The sequence below is a fragment of the Notamacropus eugenii genome, chromosome 1 (genome assembly GCF_028372415.1).
Source record: "Notamacropus eugenii isolate mMacEug1 chromosome 1, mMacEug1.pri_v2, whole genome shotgun sequence".
Taxonomy (NCBI): Eukaryota; Metazoa; Chordata; class Mammalia; order Diprotodontia; family Macropodidae; genus Notamacropus; species Notamacropus eugenii.
This window is the reverse complement of record NC_092872.1, coordinates 101,525,169-101,548,073: the sequence shown is the minus strand read 5'-3', so window position 1 is coordinate 101,548,073 and position 22,905 is coordinate 101,525,169. Positions and strand designations below refer to the sequence as shown.

Below are 22,905 nucleotides of genomic sequence, written 5' to 3'. Positions count from 1 at the left end.
AAATGAGATAATATTTGTAAATAGCTTAGCTCAGTGCCTGGCACGTAGTAAGTACTTAATAACTACATGTTTCCTTCTTTCTTGAGAAATTACTACCACCTCCATGAGGCCTTTCCTGATTGTACCCACCCACACAAAAAATGCTTTACACTTACTTTTTATATAATTTGTAAATTCCTATATGTGTACCTGTTGTGTCTCGCTTGATAAATTATAATCTCTATGAACAGAGGGATAGCTTTACATTCAACTATGTATCACCAGTGTCTAACATAGTATGTGCACACAGAAGGTATTTAATAAATGCTCAATGATTAATTCATAACTTAGAGGGACCTAAAGCAGTAAAGAAAGTTGTTTCCACAGGGCGATTGTTCAATAATTCAGGAAATGGCTTAACAAATTGTAGTGTATAAGAGTAATAAAATGCACCTCATAAATGATGAATAAGAAGAATTCTGGGAAACTTGGTTGGACTTGTATGAACTAACGCAGAGAGAAGAGAGAGAACAATTTATACAAAGACCACAGAAAGGTAGAGGAACACAACTTTGGAACTCTGATCTGTGAAGTCACTGATTGTGACTTCAGCGGACTGTCCCTGAAGCTTAAAACTGTACCAAGACTTTTAGGACACCTGGTAGAGAAAAGATCTGTCATTCTCCTTTCACAAGTGAAGAAACACTTCATAACTCATCTTTTTGAGGTACGTAGAGATTAAGTGACTCAACCAGAGTCACACAGCTAGTGAGTAGAAAGAAGCAGGATTGTTATTAGCAGTTTCATTCTAAGTTCTATAAAATTAACTCTTAAAGTTAAAGTTTGATCATTTATTGTTCAGGCCCGAGATTTCTCTAGTGTAGGCAACTCCCAGTAAGAAAATTCTCTCTCCCAATGCAGATTAGCAACTGTTTGACAATTTATCAATTCAGATAATCCCAGGATAAAACATTGCCTTTGGCAACCCTAGCCCTACATTAAATCTTTCCTGAACTGTTTGAGGGTTGTATAGTGCATTCTCATTCACTCTGTGTGTGTGTGTGTGTGTGTGTGTGTGTGTGTGTGTGTGTGTGTGTGAGAGAGAGAGAGAGAGAGAGAGAGAGAGAGAGAGAGAGAGAGAGAGAGAGAGAGAGAGAATGTTCGGGCAGGCTGTTTATTGAGATTCTCCAACGTTCCATAAAAGAGAAGTCAATGTGGCTTTTTCTAAGTGATATTCTACAAAGAATGATAATGATAATAACTACCATTTATACAGGGCTTTAAGGACTGCAAAGCACTTTACATATGTTCCTTCATTTGATTTGAAATCTCACATGGGGTATGGATTTTGAAGGAACTTTGAATACCCGGTAAGCTTCCTTATCAGGCTTCTAGGTGGCACTGTGGATAGAGTTCTGGACCAACAGGCAGAAAGACCTGAGCTCAATTCAGCCTCAGACATTTCCTATCTGTGTGACCCTAAGCAAGTCACTTAAGCTCTAACTGCCTCAGTTCCCTCAGTGGCAAAAGAGGTGTAATACCTCTCAGGGTTGATGTCAAGGATCAAATGAGATTACATTTATAAAGCTCTTAGCAGGGTACCTGGCACAAAGTAGGCACTTCATATATGTTTATTTCCTTCTTTCCTTCCTCTTAACAACACAGAGATGTCATACATCAATAGCTGTTCTTCAGAGACTCAGTTCAACATTAGCCATCTCTGATTTAGTTTTTCACACAATAATGATTTCAAGACAATCCTAGTTCCCGTGATCCATAGAGCTGCTATGCCATATTGTTTGAATTTCAGGTTATTCTGTTACCTCTGAAGGGTTTGAATTTGTTCTCCAAATCAAATTCTTGTCTTCCTAGTCGAGATAAGTCAATTCGGAGATCCGGGCAGATGGCATACTCCTCAATTGTTCTGCTGATCTGGTAGATCTTATCTGAAACTATATCTGGTGCAGGACCTAACATTTAAAACAGCATGCACACACAGACACACACACACACACACACACATACGCACATACAGATACATACAGAGACACAGAGTTCAGTTTCAGAAGCAATAGCATCCCTTCCCCAACCAGCAAAGAAAACAATTCATTTATCTTCTTTTATACTCAACAGAAAATTATTCAAATAGCCTCCGTTTTTCTGATATCCAAATCCACTTTAGCAAGAATATGTTAAGAAATTTTTGTTTGTGGTGTTTTTTAATGTCCATCTCTGTGGAAAATAGTTTTACACCTATCAAGGAGACCTAGTTGTATAATCCACTCTCATCCAGACTAAGAGATGAAAGCAGGGTATCAAGATCACCAAAAGAATATGAGAATAAAACAAATTTTTCAGGTAGCCTTGAAAAGGGTTATATATAATATATACATATATATATAAAATCTAAAGGGTTATATATAATCTATATTTTACAGTCTAGCTCAGTGCGTTAATCAACCTCATATTTCAGCCAATCCCAAATTTATTTTTGAAGTAGGATGTGACTACAAATGTTTGATATGCTCCCTCAAAAAGAACATGAAATAACCTGTATAGATTGCTTGCCATCTTTGGGAGGGGAGGGAGTGAGGAAAATTTGGAACTCAAAATCTTTCCAAAAATGAGTGTTGAAAATTGTCTTTATATATAATTGGGGAAATTGTCTTTACACACAATTGGAAAAAATAAATAAATAAAATACTATTTTTTAAAAGAACATGAAAATTTACTTCTGATATACTCTTGGCTTAGCGTCAGGTTATTGTGGCATCACATATGATTGTTCGTGAATTGGATTTAAGTGAAGCAGAGTTATACAAAGTCATCAGCAACACTCTCTCTTTCTCAGTCATTGAAGTCCAGTGGCAAAAAAAAAAGTCAAAATGACTGGCAATGACCTGAGATGCAATGAATGACCTTGGCATCTCTGGTGCTTGATTATTGGAACAAATCGTTCTCATCTGTCCATCTCACAAGGAAAAGTCTTCACATTCTTGGGGTAGACATTCTCCTAACTCACCAACAGGTTTGAAACCTGTTGGCTACCCTCAACCTGGATTGAGCTCATCTGCCAAGAGGGCTTTACCAGGGTTTGGCTCTACATGTACTCTAACTTCTTGGAGACACAAGTGAGAACTGGGTGACAGGCAGATACCAAAGGCAGATGACCAATCAGTCCAAAGATACTAGCTTTCCCTGAATACACCATATCCACTCCTGGAGTCAGGTAAACATGGCTTCAAATCCTCTCTCTGATGCTTACTGATTTCCTCATCATAGGCAAATCTCAACCTCTCTGAGCCTTAATCTGCTCATCTGTAAAATGGGGAAAATATTGCCTATGATATCTACTTTTCAGAATTGCTATAAGGCTACAAAAAGATGATGCGTGGAAAATGCTTTGCAAACTTTAAAGTCCTATGTTAATGCCAATTGTTATTTTAAAACATGCTTATTTTTACCACAGGGATATCAAGCCTATAACTAGTTTCTTTTCTAAGTGTAAGTCTACCTTATATCCTCAAGAAAATAAAGAGCAGAGACCATATTTTATACTTCAAAAAATTCCTAGCCAACACCTAGTCCAGCACTGAGCATTTAATACAAAGAAGCCAATCTCGAAACATTATGTGGAGAATGTTACAACATCAAGATCTCATTTTACAAGAAGGGAAACTGAGGCCCTGAGAGAGACTAAGTGACTTGCCTAAGGTGACACAGGTATTATATGAAGGAGTCTATATTCAAACTCAGACCCTGGGAATGCAAGTCAAGTACTCTTCATGTTGTACCATGATGCTCCTGATTGACTGACCAAGATACCACTTGAGCTGGTTACCAACACAAGAACACTGAGGAAGCCAGAGATCAAATACCAATCCCTCTTCCTTACTCCATCCCTTTTCTTTTTTCTTTGTAAAATTGGAAAAGTGTGTTGGGGTTTCTTTGTTTATGTGTTTGTTTTTGTGGTTGCTGGATAAGGGAATGTATTAATCTCTCCCTGGCCCCTACCCAATATACTGTGTTCTTTGGGATGATCCATGTTTTTAAAAAATATTTTTGGCTGAATATTGATGCCAAAGTCACGACCGACTTCTCATACCCAGAGTAGGATTAGCAGAACGGTGCAAGCTGTACATATTTGCACGATGTTATGAGTAATGCTCATGGACTGTCTAGATTTTTAAGACTCCAGGTCTCACATTCCATGAGTCTTTTATTGCTCTATGGAGACCCTTCTGACGTTATGGACTCATCAGTGTAGGTGTTACTTCCACTGACCCAGATAACAACCCCTTTTTAACTTAAGAGATTCTAGGGTCAAAAAATTTCATAACCATGTAGCCAACCTGGCAATGGACTTCTCTGAATTTCTCTAGTCTAGTTCTCACACTGCAACATTTCATTCACCACCTGGCCCCTATTCAGTCTTTCCAGCTTGATAGAACCAGCCAGCCCTTGTATTCTTTTGGCAAAATCTTTAATTACTTAGGGTTATTTCCTTCCACACTACAATGAGGCATTAGGTTAGAATGGTATTTGAGCAATGTTTCTAGCTAACAGTCACTAACCTTGACCTTCTGCTACCCTCATCACCTGCTTTCACTGCTCCCATATCCAAACTGTCAAGCTTTCCCAGAGAAAATCACAAAAGACCAGGTCCGCTACACCCAAATTCATATTGGTGAAGCCTATGGACTCTTCAGAATAATGTTATTAAGTGTATAAAATAAAATACAAGCTAAGAACTCTTTATCTAGTTCAGACCCTTAATTTTATAAATAAGGAAAGCAGAGATTCAATGACTTGCTCAGAATTACTTCTCCCCCCTTTATACATATATACATACATGTATATATGTATACGATCTAATATAAGTATTATATCATTCAAAGCATGCTGAAAACCTTAAAAGAAACCTGAACTGAGGTGATGACAAAGGCAATGAAAAAGACATGTGTCATGTGTACATGGCACATGTCATAAGTACACTTAGAAATTGTGGGAGGCAGATGAAGAAATTAAAGCTATCTATAGTCATATGAAAAAATGCTCTATCATCATCCATTAAAGAAATGAAAATCAAAAGAAGTCTGAGGTATCACATCATACCTATCAGATTAGCTAACATGAAAAAACAGGAAAATGATAAATGCTGGAGAAAATCTGGGAAAACTGATGCATTGTTGGTGGAGTTGTGAATTTATCCAACCATTCTGGAGAGTAATTTGGAATTATACCCAAAGGGCTATAAAACTGTGCATACCCTGTGTGACCCAGCAAGGGAAAAAGACCCACATGTACAAAAATATTTACAGCAGCTCTTTTTTGTGGTGGCAAAGAATTGGAAATTGAGGGGATGTCCATCAATTGGGGAATGGTTGAAGAAGTTGTGGTATGTGAATATCACGGAATACTATGGTTCTATAAGAAGTGATGAGTAAGCAGACTTCAAAAAACCTGGAACGGCTTATATGAACTGACGCTGAGTGAAGTGAACGGAACTGAGAGAACATTGTGCACAGTAACAGCTACATGGTACAATGGCTGACTTTGATACACTGAACTCATCATCAATGCAAGGATCTAAGACAACTCCACAAGACTCAACGATGGAAAATCCTATCCACATCCAGAGGAAGAACTTTGGAGTCTGAATGTAGATGAAAACACACATACTATTTGCTCTCCTTTTTGGCTGCTGTTTTATTTTGTTTCTTCTTTCTCATGGTTCCTCCCATTAGTTCTAATTCTTCTTTACATTGTATCTAATGTGAAAATATGTTTAATATGAATGCATAAATAGAGCCTATATCAGATTGCACACTGTGCTGGGGATGGGGGAGAAGAGGGATGGGGAGAAAATTTGAAACTCAAAATCTTATGGAAGTGAAGGTTGAAAACTAAAAATAAAATCAATTTTTAAAAAAATAAAATAGAATAAAGATCAGAATAGCACCCCAAAAAAGAAGTGTGAGAAATCAAAGATGACTGTGAGATTTTTGAACCTGGGTGACTAGGAGGATGTTGGTGTGTTCTTAACAGAAATGAGGGCCATAGAAGAAGTCATTAGGAAAAGGAAGATTAATTCAGTGTTGGAAAGGTTGAATTTGAGGAATAAATTCCTATTATTTCACCCACTGAGACCTCAGTATTCCTAATTCATTCATTCAAACATTAAACACCTACTATGTGAAAAGTATTGTACAAGATCCTAGAGGTTTAAAGATTTTTTAAAAGGCACTATCCCCACCCTCAAGTAGATAATATTTATTGTTGTTGTAGAGGCATTCCAGTCAGTCCCATTTGGGGTTTTCTTGGTAAAGATATTGGAATGGTTTAGCCATTTCCTTCTCCAGGTCATCTTATAGATGAGGAGCTGAGCCAAACAGGGTTAATTGACTTGTCCAGGTCATGAAGCTAGTAAGTATCTGAGGTCAGATTTGAATTCACAAAGATGAGTGCTCTTGACTTGAGTCTTGGCACTCTCTCCACTGCATCACCTACCCATCCTAGCAAGCATTGCTCACTCTCGGCCCCTAATCTTGCCATCTAACAAACTCCTACAACTTCTCTCTCTCTCTCTCTCTCTCTCTCTCTCTCTCTCTCTCTCTCTCTCTCTCTCTCTCTCTCTCTCTCTTTCTCTCTCTCTCTCTCCCTTGCAACTAGCTGGTGCAACTAGGTGGATAGAGCACCAGTGCAGGAGTCAGGAGGACCTGAGTTCAAATCTCACCTCAGACACTTGACACTCACTAACTGTGTGACCTTAGGCAAGTCACTTAACCCCAATTGCCTCATCCTGGGTCATCTCCAGTCATCCTGATGAATATCTGGTCACTGGATTCAGAAGGCTCTGAGGCTGGTGACCTGTACAGCCCTCCCTCCCTCAAAACAAAGTCAAGTGCAAGTCATGTCATTATTTCTCTGATAGCATGGTCTTCTTTGGCAACGAAGGATGAATACACACAACTTCTCTCCTGTGTACCTCAAAATTTCTCTACATTTTCATCTAACCCCTGCTTTCCTTTCCAAGATTAATCCCTCTGTGCTTTGACCCCATCCCCCTGGCTCCAACAAGGTCTTGACTCATCAATTATGCTCTCCTTCTTAGATCTTCAATCCAAGGGCTCTTTACTGAGGCCCATGAAGTTGGTTTTTAAAAATATATTTTTAAACTTTGTTTCAATATAATTTATTTCCTTCACAATCCTGTGCATGTATGTATATATGTATATAAATATACATATATTTATGCATTTTAAAACATTATTCTGAGAAGAGTTCCATAGGTTTCGCCATACTGCCAAAAGGGTCCGTGACATTAATTTTTTTTAAAAAATTAAACTCTCACTTTAACCACTCCTTCACTGATTCCTTACCTTCTACCTAGAAACAGAAATACTTGGGTCTCCTCTATTCATACTGGGGGAGGGAAATGCCTTCCCCCAACCCTGCTGCCTCCTCAAACTATTATCCAATATTGCCTTCTTTTTATTGCCAAACTCCTAGAATGATCTATACTTATTGCCCCCACTTCCTAACCATTCATATCTGAATTCTTTGTAATCTGGCCTCTGTCCCCACTTGTTGTTTGAAACTACTTTCAACTTATCCTAAATTATAAATCTCAGTCTTTCTTCTCATTTTTTTTCTGATGTATCTTATACCATCATGATCCTCTATATCCCCCTTTGATACTTATTCATCGTTAGGTTTTCCTGGCACTGCACTGTCCAAATTCTCCTACCATCATTGCTACTGCTCTGTTTCAACTGATTCCTCTTCTCTTGTCCCTTAATTGTTGACTTGCCTAAGTCTCCTTCCTCTCCATACTCTCTTTCCCATGATGATTTCATTCACTCCTGTGTCTTGTTATCACCTCTAGGTGAATGAATCCAAAATCTCTATCTCTACCTGAATCTCACTCCAGTGCTCCAGGTTCAGCACTTCCAAGGGCCTTTTGAACAGTTCTATCTAGATGTCCCATATGTTCTTCAAATTCAACCTTTCCAGTACTGAATCAATCATCGTTCTTTTCCTAAAGACTTCTGCTGTGGCCTTTATTTCTGTTAAGAACACCATCATCCTCCTAGCCACCCAGGCTCAAAAATCTGATTCACCTTTGATCCCTCCCACAACCTCTAAGTGTACTTATGACATCCTCTTTTTTGAAGTATCCCACAAATGTCCTTTCTTTTTCACTGTCTTTATCATCACCCTGGTTCAGGTCACTTTCAAGGTCTTCAGGGTGCTTTTAATGTTCTAATACATATATTAGATCATGTACATACATAGGTATGCATGTGTATTATATAAAGAGAGAGGGAGAAATGATCCTGACCAAATCACGGAATCTCTTCAGTCTCTGGTTTCCTTGTTTGTAAAATGAAGGGTTCAAACCAGACAAAGAGTTCTCAGCCTGGGATCCATTGATTTCTTAAAAATGTTTTGACAATTGTATTTCAATATAATTAGTTTCCTTTGTAATTCTATGTATTCTATTTTATATATTTAATAACATTACTAAGAGTCCATAGGCTTCACCAGACTGCCAAAGGGGTCTACGACACAAAAAAGGTAAAGGACTCCTATGCTAGGTGATCTCCAAAACCCCTTTCGGCTCTAAAATTACGTGAACCTATAATTCCATTAAGATCCTCTACCACTGGCTTTTTCTTGGTCTCTGTTCTCTTTTACAACATGACTAATATGAAAATATGTTTTACATGACTACACATGTATAACGTATATCAAATCGCTTGCCTTCTCACTATGGGGAGGGGGGAAGAGGAAGGAAGAAAATTCAAAACAAATTTTTTTAAATGAATGTTAGAAGTTGTTTTATGAGTAATTGAAAAATAAAAATAAAAATTTTAAAAGAAAGCTAAAATAATAATATTTTTAAAAGAACAGTAAAATAAATATTTTTTAAAAAATAAAAAAGGAATTAAAAAATCTTTCCCATTCCAATGTGACCTTTTTGGGGAAAGGATCATGTTTTAACCTTTCTTTACATCCCCAGTACTTAATATAGTATCTTGTATATCATAGGTACTTAATAAATGCTTGTTGATCAAGTATTAAGGGGGAAAGAGGTAAGTGGGCATTATATGTCAACCCATTTCACAATATTTCAGACATATAAATGTGTTTCATTTATTTTAAGTCTACCTACCTCCATTAGCAACATTAAATTTGACTCCAAACTCTCCCCCTGGTCCTCCAGGGCAGTGACTGGCAGTAAGAATGATTCCACCAGCTGCTTTGATCTTCCTGATAATACATGAAACAGCAGGTGTGGACAAGATGCCGTTCTGGCCAATGATCAGCCGACCAATCTAAACCAAAGAAAAATAAGTCAAGTTGAATGCATCTGAAAGTAATTAAACCATGAAGATTCACGTTCACTAGTAGCCAAAAATCTTTGGGCATTGAACTGTTTGGGGGAAGGCCTACTGGGATGGAGTCAGGAACCCAAAAAGTCAAGGGAAAGAGCACCAGATCTGAAATCAGAGAATATGGGGACAAATCCCACCTTTGAGATTATCAGTTGAACTTGAACAAGATACTTAACCTCCCTAAGGTCTCTTTCTTCATTTGTAAAATAAGAGATTTAGTACATGAAAGAGTATTCTAAATAACAAAAAAATAAGAGAGATAACAATCCAAATAATTGACATTTCATTTCATGCTGAGAAAATTGACAAAGATTGGAAATAGTCAACATTAGACTATACAGTGTTAGCCATAGAAAGAGAGGCACCCTAACACATTATTGGTGGAACTGTAAATTGGTCCAATCTGGAAAACAATTTAGGATCATAACAAGAAAGTGACTAAAGTGTCCATATTCTTTTTTTTCTTTGCCTCAGATATCCTGTTGCTAGATATTTATCATAACCTCCTCAATGAGACCAAAGATGGAAAGAAAGGTCTCATATATACTAAAATAGTCATGGTATCATTTTTTTGCGGAAGTAAAGAACTAAAGAGGAAAAGATAGATTTCTATCCATCAGTGAATGGCTACACAAATTGTGGTACATGTATGTAATGGAATATATTATACCATAAGAAGCAAAAAAAAAATTCAGAGAAGCTTGGGAAGATCTGTATGAACTACTGGAGAGGGAAGAACCAGGAAAACAATGTGCATGCACAATGAATACAACAACGAAGATGAAAAGGAAAAAAAAAATAAACCCTGAACACTGTATAATTATACCAAGCCTAGCCCTGGAAAAGAACTTAGAAAATACATCTCCCTACAGCACTCTCTAGGAACTATCTTCCTCCCATCCTCTCCCAACTTTCCAGTTCTAAAATCATAATCAAATAAATTATGCTGTAAGATATAATACCTTAGGGTAAGTTGTGTCCATAAGGATTATCTAAATGTATATACACACATCGTGAGTGACATAGATAGAAATGACCTTGTCTGCTTCTATGGAGAGCAAGAGAGCTAAGGAAATGGGGATGGTGGGCAGAAATTGGGGAAAGGAGGCAGATCCTAGATTCTGGGCACTGTTTTCTCTTATGTCTGAGGGATATTAAACTAGAATTATGTTTATTTGCCCCCTCAAACATCGATGATCTAGGAGTACAAGTTTCAGTTTAGAAGGCAAATCTTGTCCATCTTAAGGAGGAAAGTAGCCCTTAGCTTATTCTTGACATTTTAACTCCTTCCCAGCAAATGCTAATTACACAAAAGACCATTACAAATAGTTACTATTGAGTAAACCCATTATCCAAGCAAAATAGCAAACAGAAATTGGAAGAGTAATACAGACTCTAGAATATATTAGAAAATGCACAAGAGTGAATGAGCTCCTTAGCTGAGAGGGAGGTGAAATCTCAGCTCAAATCAAAAGAGAGAAAAACATTCTCATCCAAGGGAGGTCTATTTTAGAAGTCTCTAGAATTTCAAGCCAATCCAGAGACATGATGAGTCCTGCTTCCCATGCATATTTGCTATTTTCAAGTCTTTATCCTTTGCCTCTTTAGAGTGCCCTCTATTTACCTAGATTCCTGAAGAAGCTCTGGAACCAACTTAGTAAACCCTTTTCACAAATACATTGCATTTTGCTCAGCCTTCTCTCCACCTATAAATAATCATGTCTCTCTCTGTATACATGGAAGCTCCCCAGGCTTGCTTGGAAGCCAAGTTATACTTCCACTGCTCCTGGAAAAGGTGGGTCAATCTATTCCCCTAGAGTTCCACTCATCACATCAGTTTTCCAAACTAAAACACTGTTCTCCGACCACCATTCCCCTACGTATGTTGTCTACTCCTATTTGTATGTGAACAAGCTCTTTAAGGGCAAAGGATTATTTTGATTTTTTTAGATTGGTTTGCTATCCCCAGCACCTAGCACAGTGCTTAGCCCACAGGAAGCACTTAAATTTTTTTTATTCATTCATCCTTTGATTTTAATCTGCTGCCCTCTGTGTCCTATATCAATTCAGTTCAATCAGCCTCATTTATTTTCAGTGGTTGAATATCTCTGTTTTCAATGGTTAAATACCTAGAACCTTTAAGGACTCAGCATTGTGTTGGCCCTCATTTGATCATGCAATTACATGAACTAAAAATCAACAATCAACCAATAAGAATTTACTAGGCACCTCACGACTCAGCCACGATGCTAGGTGCTAGAGATATAAAGACAAAAGTGAAACAATACCTGCCCTCAAAGAGCTTATTTTTTATAAAAGGGGGAAAACAACATGCACATATATAGATAAATGCAAAATACAAAGTAGCAGATTCAAGGTTACCTTGAGGAAAAAACATTAGCAGCTGAAGAGATCGGGAAAGTCTGATGTAGAATATAAGAACTGAGCTAAGTCCTGAAGGAAACCAGAGGTTCAAAGAAGCAAAAGTAATGAAGGCATACAATCATGAAGGACAACCAATGCAAAGGTGTAGAAATAGGAGATAGCATCGTGTGTGAAAAACAGCAAGAAGGCCAGTATGGTTAAGCCACAAGGTGGGTAAAGGAGAGTAATGTGCAACAAGGCTTAAGGGGACTTGAGTTCAAATCTAGCCTCAGACACTTACTAACTGTGTGTCGGTAGGCAAGTCACTTCATTCCAATTACCTCCAAAAAAAAAAAAGAAAGAAAAGAAAGAAAGGTCAGCAGTCATTACCATGTGATATTGCTGAACCCCTTGAATTAGAGCTGTAGATACCAGGCCGTGGAAGGGTTATGACACTCAGCTTTAGAACATATATCTAGCAGGCCCAAGCCTTCTGGCCATATTTAACACTGCTATACTACTCTATGCCCATGTCCCCCAATCCTTTCCACCTTTTGCCCTGGAAGTACAAATGAAATCCATACTACCATTGCCTCCTGAGAAGGCATATCAGTCTCTTGCCCTATACTCCATTCATCATCTCTGTGACTTCCCAGATCAAAACACTCTGCCCTAGTCACCGTTCCCTACCACATGTGGTCTCCTCCTCCTAGGATGTAAGCTCCTGGAGGGAATTTGCCTCTATTATATTTACATCTCCAGGCTTAGCAGGGTGCCTGGCATATAGTAAACACTTAAATACCTTTTTAGTCATTGATAGGGTCAGACTGTAAAGAGCTTTAAATACCCAATCAAAGAGTTTATATTTGCTCCAGAGGTAATAGAGAGCCAATGGAGTTTATTGTGGAGAGTATCATGGTCAGACCCGCACTTTAGGAAAATCCCTTCAGTGATTAGATGGAGAATATACTGGAGTGGGTAGACATTTGAGGCAGAGACCAATTAGGAGGCAATGAAATAGCCCAGGCAAGGTCTCGAACCAGGGCAGTGGCTGTGTGAGTGGAGAGAAGAGAGAAGAGGAGAGGAGAGAAGACGAGAGGAGAGGAGAGGAGAGGAGAGGAGAGGAGAGGAGAGGAGAGGAGATTTGGCAACTGCCATCATGCCCCTATACACTCCTCCTATTTTCACTGCCTTTCTTCTCCCTCACCAGTTACTAGATTTCTAATATAGTACCATCACTTGAGGCCAAAGGCTTTTAATACATATTTAAACTCTCCTTGGAAGAACAACTACTCTACAATTAGGAGTTCTGGACTGGATTTCTGCTGCTGAATATCAGAGGCAATCAGTGACATGTGGTGATACTGTCCAGTCATCCTAAACAATGGTCCCAAGAGCAGCAAGGGTGTGGCAAGCATACTTCTATAACTGCAAAACAGAAATCTGGCAAAGATAAGAAAACAATCCTGTATCATAGCTCATGACTTGACATGTTTTGTTTTAAAGCAAAGATCAGCAGTCTCTGATCCCATGAGCTATGGCATCCAGTGGCCTTTTGCTCCACCCTTACCCCAGAACTATTAAGTCTGTAACTGAGGCAGAAAATGGAGTAAGATGAATGATGTAAGACCAGAGGAAAAGGTCCTACAATGAAATGCTGGCAGTAGGCTACTCTGCCTAATTTGTACTACACAGGAGGCTGACCCTTCGAAGAGAAAGGGTTGTTAACCCCTGTTTTCTTGAAGCTACAGCATCATGCTCATCCTGTTCTGAAGCATTCTGACCCAATTTCAAAACTTCTCCTAAGAGGATTGTATAGGGCAGAGAGGAGGTTAAATGGATAGAGTGCTGGATCTGGAGTCAGGAGGGCTTGAGTTCAAATCCATCCTCAGACACTTACTAGCTATATGACCCAAAGTAAGTCACTTAACCCTCTTTGCCTCAATTTCCTTATAAATAAAATGAGCTGGAAAAGGAAAACTCTGGTATCTTTGCCCAGAAAACCCCAATTATGGTTGCAAAGTGTTGGACATGACTGAAAGATGACTCAACAGCAACTGCAAAGCTGAGAGGATTGTACCTGTACCTCAGTTTTCACAGAGACACTTTGGAAATAATCAAAGTCTTCCCATCTTGGTGGGTTTACACTGGCTCTTCCCCAGGCCTGGAATGCTCTCCCTCTTTAATGGAGCCTCATAGAGTACCTCTCTTCCTTTCAGATGCAGTCAAGAGTCATCTTCTACATGATTTCTACATCTTTCTTCAAACACTCCACTTCTAATGCCCTCCCTCCCAAACTACCATGTGTATGTGTGTGTGTGTATGTATCTTTATTCATTCTACATATGTTTGTTCTGAAAATGCTGATACAAGTATTTGTTGTCTATTCCATTCGCATAAAGCTGCTTGAGAGTAGAGATTATTTAGTTCTTTCTAGTTGTATCTCCACTGCCTAGTACAGTGCCTGATGCATAATACTGTTGGTGTTCAGTCATGTCCAACTCTTCATGACTTCATGGACCATAACATGCCAATGGTGGCCATGGAGTTTTCTTGGCAAAGATACCAGAGTGATTTGACATTTCCTTCTCCAGTGGATTAAAGCAAACAGAGGTTAAGTGACTCACCCTAGGTCACACACTTGGTATGTGTCTAAGGCCAGATTTGAACTCTGATCTTCCTGACTCCCTGCCCAGCATTCTTTCCATGAGCCACATAGCTGCCCTTCCTGATGCATGATAGGTGCTTAATAAAATACTTGTTGGATAACTGGAGAAAACATTAGAAGGTATATTATAACCATTAATTAAAAACAATAAAAATGAAGTCCTTAAGGGACAAATACTTAGTTCACTTGTAAATACATATTTTCTTCCCTATCAAATGGAGGAAGAGGGAAGGAACTGCACACATAAAGCAAGATGTGTTGGAGGGAGCACTGGGTTAGCAATTAGGAGGCCTGTGCTCCCTGGTCTCTACTCTGGCGCTTACCAACTATGTGACCTTGAGCCAGTTACAACATCACTGGGAATGATATTCCTCATCTGCTTGCTAAAAGAGAAGATTGAACTAGATTGTCTCTAAGGTATCTTACACTTCTTATATCTGATGATTTTGGAGTCAATATCAGTGCACCCTTGCAGTATCAATATATCCTGAAGAAATTCATAAACCATATACTAGAGAACCCAGATTATAGAGTAGACTAGGTGATGCCCCCTCCCACGCTCTCCACCAGTTGTGGATAGTGATCCTAGGGTGATTTACAAAACCCCATCCAGTTGCTTTAGTGAGATTCTTTGAGATTTGGGAGATAATTAGAAAAAAACTAAGGTGTTTGTGAGCTCCTGAAAAAGAAAACTCATAACAACAGAAATTACAGTGTGTGGATTCAAATGCCACTTCTGATGCTTACTAGCTGTGTGACCTTAGACAACTTAGTCTCCTATTGCCTCAGTTTCTCCATCTGTAAAATGGAGGGAGGGGTGACCTGGAGGGCCTCTAAGGTAATTTCCAGACCTAGATCTATGATGTTATGCTCTTATGATTCAGGTGTCTGACAATCAGAAAGGACTTATCTAGCATTGATTTGGCCTTTACATAACTTCGCTTTTTTAAAATTTTGTGAGCTACATGCTACCATGAGGAGTTGGTATCAGTATACCATTAACAGCATTAAGTACTCATTTCCCCAGGTTTTCTGGATTTGGGCTACAGGCCAGTAATAAGAAATTCCCCAAAATGAACCAGACCCTTTGGGTTCTGTTACAAGCATTCCAGGTCTACTCTTTGACTGGGCTAAAATCAATTGTGCCCTCTCCTTTGTTTATTTTTTTTTTATTATTTTCTCACTGTATAGAGAAGTGATGATTATGAGTTTTGCATGCTCCACATTAGTCCCTTTCTGACATATACCTCCTAGAAAAGACATTTCTGTTTCCCTTAAAAGTTAGTGTTCTCCTCCTCCTCGAATTCATGTTTATTTCTCTTTTTATGTGTTGTTTGAAGGTAGGGAGTGTTTTTTTGTCTTGTTTTTACACTCCTCCTTTCCTGTGCCTAGCACAGTGTCAAGCATATTTTAGGTGTTTACTAAATGTTTGTTGACTTGTTGAAGAATTATGTATGAGCTCAAATACATCAACAAGCTTGGAATGATAAAAGAGTTCATCTTGCCACCTTCCCCATGATATGGGCAGTCTGCACTTAACACATCCAGAAAGATGGGGCTCTAATGCATTTTTTAAACATCTCCCCAGAAAGATGTCTCTGTCTCTGTCCCTCTCTGTCTCTGTCCCTCTCTGTCTCTATGTCTGTCTCTCTGTCTTTCTGTCTCTATCTCTCTGTCTCTGTGTGTCTCTGTCTCTGTCTCTCTCTCTGTCTGTCTATCTGTCTGTCTGTCTCTCTCTCTCAAATTTGGCCTCAGAAACTTAGTAACTGTGTGAACCTGGTCAAGTCATTTAACTTCTTTCTGTCACAGTTTCCCCATTTCTAAAAATTGGGATAATAATAGCATCTGCTTCACAGGGTTGGCATGGGAATCAAATGATATATTTGTAAAGATTTTACAAAACCTTAAAGTACTACATATGATATATTTTATATGTATATATATCATATATCATATATATATATACACTAGCTATCCCTATCGCCACCACTACCACCATCCACACGTCCACATCATTGGCATCATCATTGCTCTGATTAACAAACTTTCCACTAGGAAGATTTGCTTTAGGGCTAGATAAAAATATCAACATACAATCGCAGTATTTGAAAACAATGTCTTTCTTGGACAGTGTTTATTTTCTCTGTGCTGTGGGTGGTATTAGTTTCCACCACCAATATTTTAAAGTTCTCTGTCTGTCTGTGTGCACACACATGCGCGCACTTCCTTCTCTATCTGTCTCTGTTTATCTCTGTCTCTGTGAGTCTGTATCTTTCTGTCTCTTTCTCTCTGTCTCTCTTATTGTGTCTGACTGCCTCTGCCTCTCTCTCTGTTTCTCAGTCTCTGTCTCGTTGTATCTGTTTCTCTCTGTGCCTCTCTCACTGTTTCTGTATCTCTTTCTGTGGTTTCTTCTCTGTCTCTCTGTGTCTGTGTCTCTCTTTCTCTCTGACTCCCTCCAAAAGAGATCACCCACCTCACCGTCCATTTGCTCAATCTGCCAAATGTGCTGCTTTTACACACAGACACACACACACACAGACACACACACACACACACACACACACATACACACACATACACACACACCATCGCCTTCAACTTATGTCACAGATACCAGGGAAATACCTCTGGGAATCAAAGATTTACAACTCAGCCAGATTTGCCACAATTCACTGTTATTTATGACGGCAGAGTGGTGCCTTGTGTATTATATTCCCCGTCAGCATCTGTCACTTTGCCTTCAAGAGTTCCTATCAGAAAAAGGCCAGGACTCCCACCCAAACATTTCGCAGGGCTGCAGCAGCAGTTACCCTGACAAAGGTCCTGCCAGAATCCATGTAAGCACTAGGAGCGCGGGCAGCTGTACATTTTTAGACATTTCAACAGCTTAGCATGGAGTCACTTAGCTTCTTCTGGGTCCATTCCTCCCAGTAATCTCTCACATGTTTCAGTCAATTAGTCAAGGAAATCCTCATGAAACAAGAAATTAGGACCTAGACATGGTGGGAGGCAGCAGAGGTGGGGGAAGGGGGCTCCTGCATTTAGTGCAGCTGGACATCGAGACAGCTTGAGGTGGAAAGTCATAGCCGTGACTATGAGAATTGATAACTATAAATCAGATTTTAAAGCCGTAAAGGAAATAGTGAAATCAAGGCCTTAGCATGGTGACATGATTTGCAGAGATACCCTCAAGAGAAGCTTCTGAATCAAGTTAAAACTTCATTTAAGAATAAAGTAAATGCTCATCCACTGGAGGATGGCTAAACAAGTTATATTCATGAAGGTAATGGGAAATCACCATGCTATAACAATGAATACAAGGAAATAGAGAAGACCATGAGACAACTTGTATAAAAGGATGCAAAGTCAAGTGAACAGAATCTATAAAATGAGAGAGTTCAACTCAATGACCTCTAAGCTCCCTTGCAACATGATATCTCTGATTCTATAATGCCATGACCTAGGAAAACAATATATAGAATGAGTTCAGTAATGGAAACCAAAACAACCAAACTACCAAAGCCAAATGCTACATATACATTATAAAGACTCAGCCTGGCCCTAGAGAAGAGACATGAGAAAGTACCTCCTTTCCTGTTTCTTTTCAGAGGTGGGGGACTTTCAGTGTGGAGAGCTACATAAACTGTCTGATTTGTTCAATATGCTATTCGTTCTGCTGGGTTTTTTTCCTTTTTTTAAAAAATTCATTGTTATAAGTGATTGCTGTCTGGAAGGGAGAAAGAATACACTGGGAAATGTAAGGGTTATAAAAACAAAAGATGTCAACTGAAATTTATTTTAAGATAAAATGAGAAGAAAAAACCATACTGGATATGCTGAGAGAAGGGAAGAAGGGAGATGACCTTGACTTAATGCTGCAACAGCCACCCACAATTTGACCTTGCCAGTAACCCTGGGGAGTACCCAAAGCCAAGAGGAAGCCTTATGAAAACAGCTAAGATTTCCAAATCACTGATGGACTCAGAATAATAAAACTACCTAGATGAAAATTACATATCCTTCCTCTTCTATTTTACTCAGAGAAAAATGCTTTAAAAACAGTCTTTTTTTGCTTTGCTAAATATTTTATTTTTTCCCTTTACATGCAAAAATAAACTGACATTTTTTAAAATTTTGAGTTCCTAATTTTCTCCCTCCTCTCCTCCCTCACTGAGAAGGCTAGCAACTTTCTATAGGTTATCATGTAAAACATATGTCCATATTAGTCATGTTATAAAAAAAAAAGAGATAAAAAAACCCACAAAAAATAAAGTAAAAAATAGTATGCTTTGATCTGCATTTAGACTCCTTCAGTTCTTCCTCTGGAGGTGGATATCATTTTTCATCATAAGTCCTTCAGAATTGTCTTTGGATCATCATCTTGCTGAGAATAACAAGGTCATTCACAGTTGATCATTGTACAGCGTTGCTGTCATTGTGTACAATGTTCTCCTGGTTCTGTTTACTCCACTTTTCATCAGTTCATGTAAGTGAAAGCAGCCGTTTTAAGGAAAGTAGATGCTACCAGTTTCCAAGGAGCAGAACAGAAAAGACATATGGTGACATGGGAATCCAAACTAAAAACTATTCTAAGAGCAAAAACAGTTGACATTTATAGAATACTTTTAAGGTTATCTATATTGTCTCATTTATTCCTCCCAACAAACCTCTGAGATAGGTGCTCTCATTAGGGATAAGGATTATACCTATGGTTTCATTCATATAAGAAATTCCCAGGTGAAGAAATTCCCTCTAACAATGCCTTTCAGCACCTCATCTTGACCAGAGATGACTTACCTAATGTCACATTCCCAATATGTATCAGAGGCAAAATTTTAACCCAGGGCTCTGAGACCAGCCCTCTTATCCACTACACCATGCTGCCTCTAGATGGATTATCATTATCACCAGCAATTTACAGATAAGGAAAGCAAGGCCAAGAGAAGGAAAAATACTTGTCATACAACTGGTTCCTGAGTTCAAAACCTAGCCTCAGATACTTGCTAGTTGTGTGACCCTGGGCAAGTCACTTGACCCTGTTTGTCTCAGTTTTCTCATTATCAAATGATCTGGAGAAGGAAATGGCAAACTACTCCATTATCTTTGCCAAGAAAACCCCAAAGGGGATCACAAAGAGTCAAGCAAAACAACTGAAAAACAAATCCCGCCTCTCATCATGCCAATATAAATGTACAATGGCATATATACTTAGACATACAAACACACTTGAAGCAGAAGCATGCATATACCCATTTGTACATATAGTATATATGCATATGTGTGTGTGTGTGTGTGTATGTCGATACTTCCAATGAACACAGAGTTAAAAGAGAGCAAAGATTGTCCACATATTGTGAAGGTGAAAAGGACTAGTGTGATTTCATGGATATAGGGAACTCCCAGAAGAGGAAACCCCCTATATCAACACAAGTTTACATTTTTCAACTTAGCAAGTTGCCTAAACTCTAGGGACTGGGAAGTTAAGTGAACTCCAAGCATCACACAGCCAGTATATGTCAATATGTACAATTTGAAACCAAGTCCTCCTGATTCAGAGGCCCTCTTTTTATCCATTGGGTCACACACTCACTACTTCTTTCACCTGCATCTACTATCCTCCTCCAAAGCCTCACTGTGGCAAGCAAGCTACCAAATTCTCCAAAGTTATGCTACCCAAGTACAAAGCTAGAAAGACTTCAAGTAAAGGTTTGGTGACTGACTCTATGAACCAACTTTACTAAGTTGAAGGTTCAAGTGGCTTTTCACCTGAGTTGGCCACCAAGTCACAAATACCATATACTAAGGTATGGAGAAATTGTGATCAATGCAAAAGTAGTGCCCACCATAATTAAATATTCTACAAAGGAGCCTGCTGATGGAGAACTGGAAAGGACCTTAGTGGTCATCTAATTAAAACCCCTTACTTTATACATGAGAAAACTTAAGTAAAATGACATATACAAGATCACACAGATAGTAAATTCCAGAGAGAAAGTTTAGGCTAGGTCTTAAACTTCCAGTAATCTTGTATGGCTTCTATTCTGAATTCAATCAATCAAACAAGGATTTATTAAGCACCTACCATTCAAAAAAAATCTATATCCAGTACTCTTTCCAAAACACTATGCTATCTTGATGTTATCTCTAGATAGATAGATAGATAGATAGATAGATAGATAGATAGATAGATAGATAGACAGATAGATACAAACATACATACACATACTCCTATGTATATTTCTAAACATACAGATACATACAGATGTACATGTACATGTATGTGTATATATAATGGTAGTTTTGCCGCCAGTGATCTCAATTCCCAAAACTGACACCACTGAAGAATATGATAACCTCTAATAAAGAAACCAAGAGAGACAAAATCAAATAAAAAGACATTAAAAGTACTCTTTGGCTAAACAGATAAATGCAATAGACATACAGTGCGGTTCACATGTGTCTGACAATACCATGTACAGCAGGAGGGATTCTTATGTAAGGTTCAGTGATCCCATTCCTATTTGAATCTGACCTTATGGTAGCGGAGAGCGAGGCGGCCTCTGTGTGAGCAAGACAGGGTTCAAATTCTGTCTCTGATTTATACTAGTGGTACTACCCTAAGCAAATCATTTAATCTCTCCATGCCCCAGACAATACTCTAAGATTCAACTGCATAATAGTTGCTGATATAATGGAGTGTTTTCTTATCTAGAATTCACAAGTATTTATTAAGCACCTACTCTTCCCCAGGCACTAGATCCAGATCAAACAAAACCAAACCACAGTGCCCACCTGTTAACTGGTCACATAATAAAATTGCCCCATGCAAGATCCTCAGCCTCCACTCTCCTATTTAAAAAGTGATTGGCCACAAAGGCTACCCACTTCTGTCAGTCTTTTCTTTTTTCCATTCCAACCCTGCTGACATAACACATCCCCAAATAATAATAGCAACGCTGCAAATGTCACCAAACAATCACAGCATTGGTCATTCTGCTATCAACCTGACTGATGAACAGCCAAGGCCTAAAGGTAGAAAGTGAGTGTTAAAATTAGCGGCACACATAATATGACTATTTAATTTTGCCTGGAATCCTACCATAGCCCATTCCAATTTCTTTTGGGTGGGGCCTGTTTCTTAAGTCTCTGTTGTGTATATGAAGCCCCTAGCCAATTATTGGAGTTCCTACTATGCTCAGAAAGAACAAATGTTTTAGAGCAAATTTCACACATCATATCTTGGATATATGTATCTGACTTTCAATAAACATAATTAAGTTTCATTATAAAATCTAATAAAGCAGCATTTTTTTAAAATGCCATCTGGGTCTCTGGATACAGCTAAACAAAGCTTAAAATAACCCATCCCAGCAGCTGGGAGGCCCCAGCTGTTCTCCAAACCTCCCCTCCCCTTCAACTTCGCCATAAAAAGAGTGAATGAGGAGTATAGGTTAAAAGAGCCCAGAATGGACTGACTGAAGAAAAAGACAAATGGACCCCAGAGGTGACTAATACCAATCCTCACAGACAAACCTACCCACAAAATCCCTAAGATGGCCATTCTATCTATCACATATCCTATTGACAGTGCCACAACTGAAGAGACATAAGGGGAAAGGAAAGTTTAATTTTGTTGAAAGATTTTTGGTACTTCCTTTCCCTGACTATAAATAATGTTGCCACTTATTCTGTAGTAGGTAATTAGGAGAGAAATCAGGGCAAATAGTTCCTAGCTTTCTTTCCCTTCTATAATTAAGGATCAATGAATAACTGGGTTTGAATTCTTCCTCAATGGATTAGCTGTGTGACCTTGGGCAAGTCTAGGTGGCTGTGGTAGATAAAATGTCAGGCTTCCTGAATTGAAATCCTACCTCAGACTCTTACTTGCTCTATGACCCTGGGCAAAACACTTAATTCTTCTCAAACTTAGTTCCCTCCTCTGTAAAATGGGGACGATAATATCAACTAATTCACGAGATCCTTGTGAGGACAAAATGAGAAAATGGATGCAAAGTACATTGTAAAGTTCCAAGAGTCACATAAATCCAAGTGATCTGATGACAATTCCTCTAGGGCTCAGTGTCTTCATTTACAAAATGAGTAGGTTGGGCTTACAGAACTCCAGCTGGGAATCTCTGATTTTAGAATCCTATTCCCAGGTCAGATCCAGGGAAGGCAGGTCAAGTGACAAAAACACCTTTTATAGTCTTCCTCTCTTCTCCATCTCCTCCATCCACTGCATTCACCTCCATTTGACACATCCCTTGTTATTTGGATCAGACCAAGTCTATCATTCTCATCACAGGAGCCCATCAAAACAGCGAGAAGCAAAGTTCTTTTAAATATGTGAGCTTCTCTCTGGTCTAATTGAACCAACTAATCAACTATCCAAGACAATCCCTACCACCAGAAGGCAACCTTTCCAAAGCCTCTCTTCTCCTCATATAACTGCCAGATGAGGAGCGAAGCACAGGGTTGGAAATTCGGATCAGA

The 22,905-nt window shown here is 38.8% G+C and overlaps 1 protein-coding gene across 1 annotated transcript in view; it reads right to left on the bottom strand.

Moving 5' to 3' along the window:
- Positions 1 to 22,905, bottom strand: part of PGM5 (phosphoglucomutase 5) — a 215,362-nt gene that overhangs the window by 181,268 nt on the left and 11,189 nt on the right. The window contains exons 2-3 of the mRNA XM_072611005.1: positions 9,158 to 9,320; positions 1,803 to 1,949 (exon numbers count right to left, since the gene is read on the bottom strand). Coding sequence (XP_072467106.1) covers positions 1,803 to 1,949; positions 9,158 to 9,320 — 310 coding nt within the window. The remainder of the gene's footprint in view (positions 1 to 1,802; positions 1,950 to 9,157; positions 9,321 to 22,905) is intronic.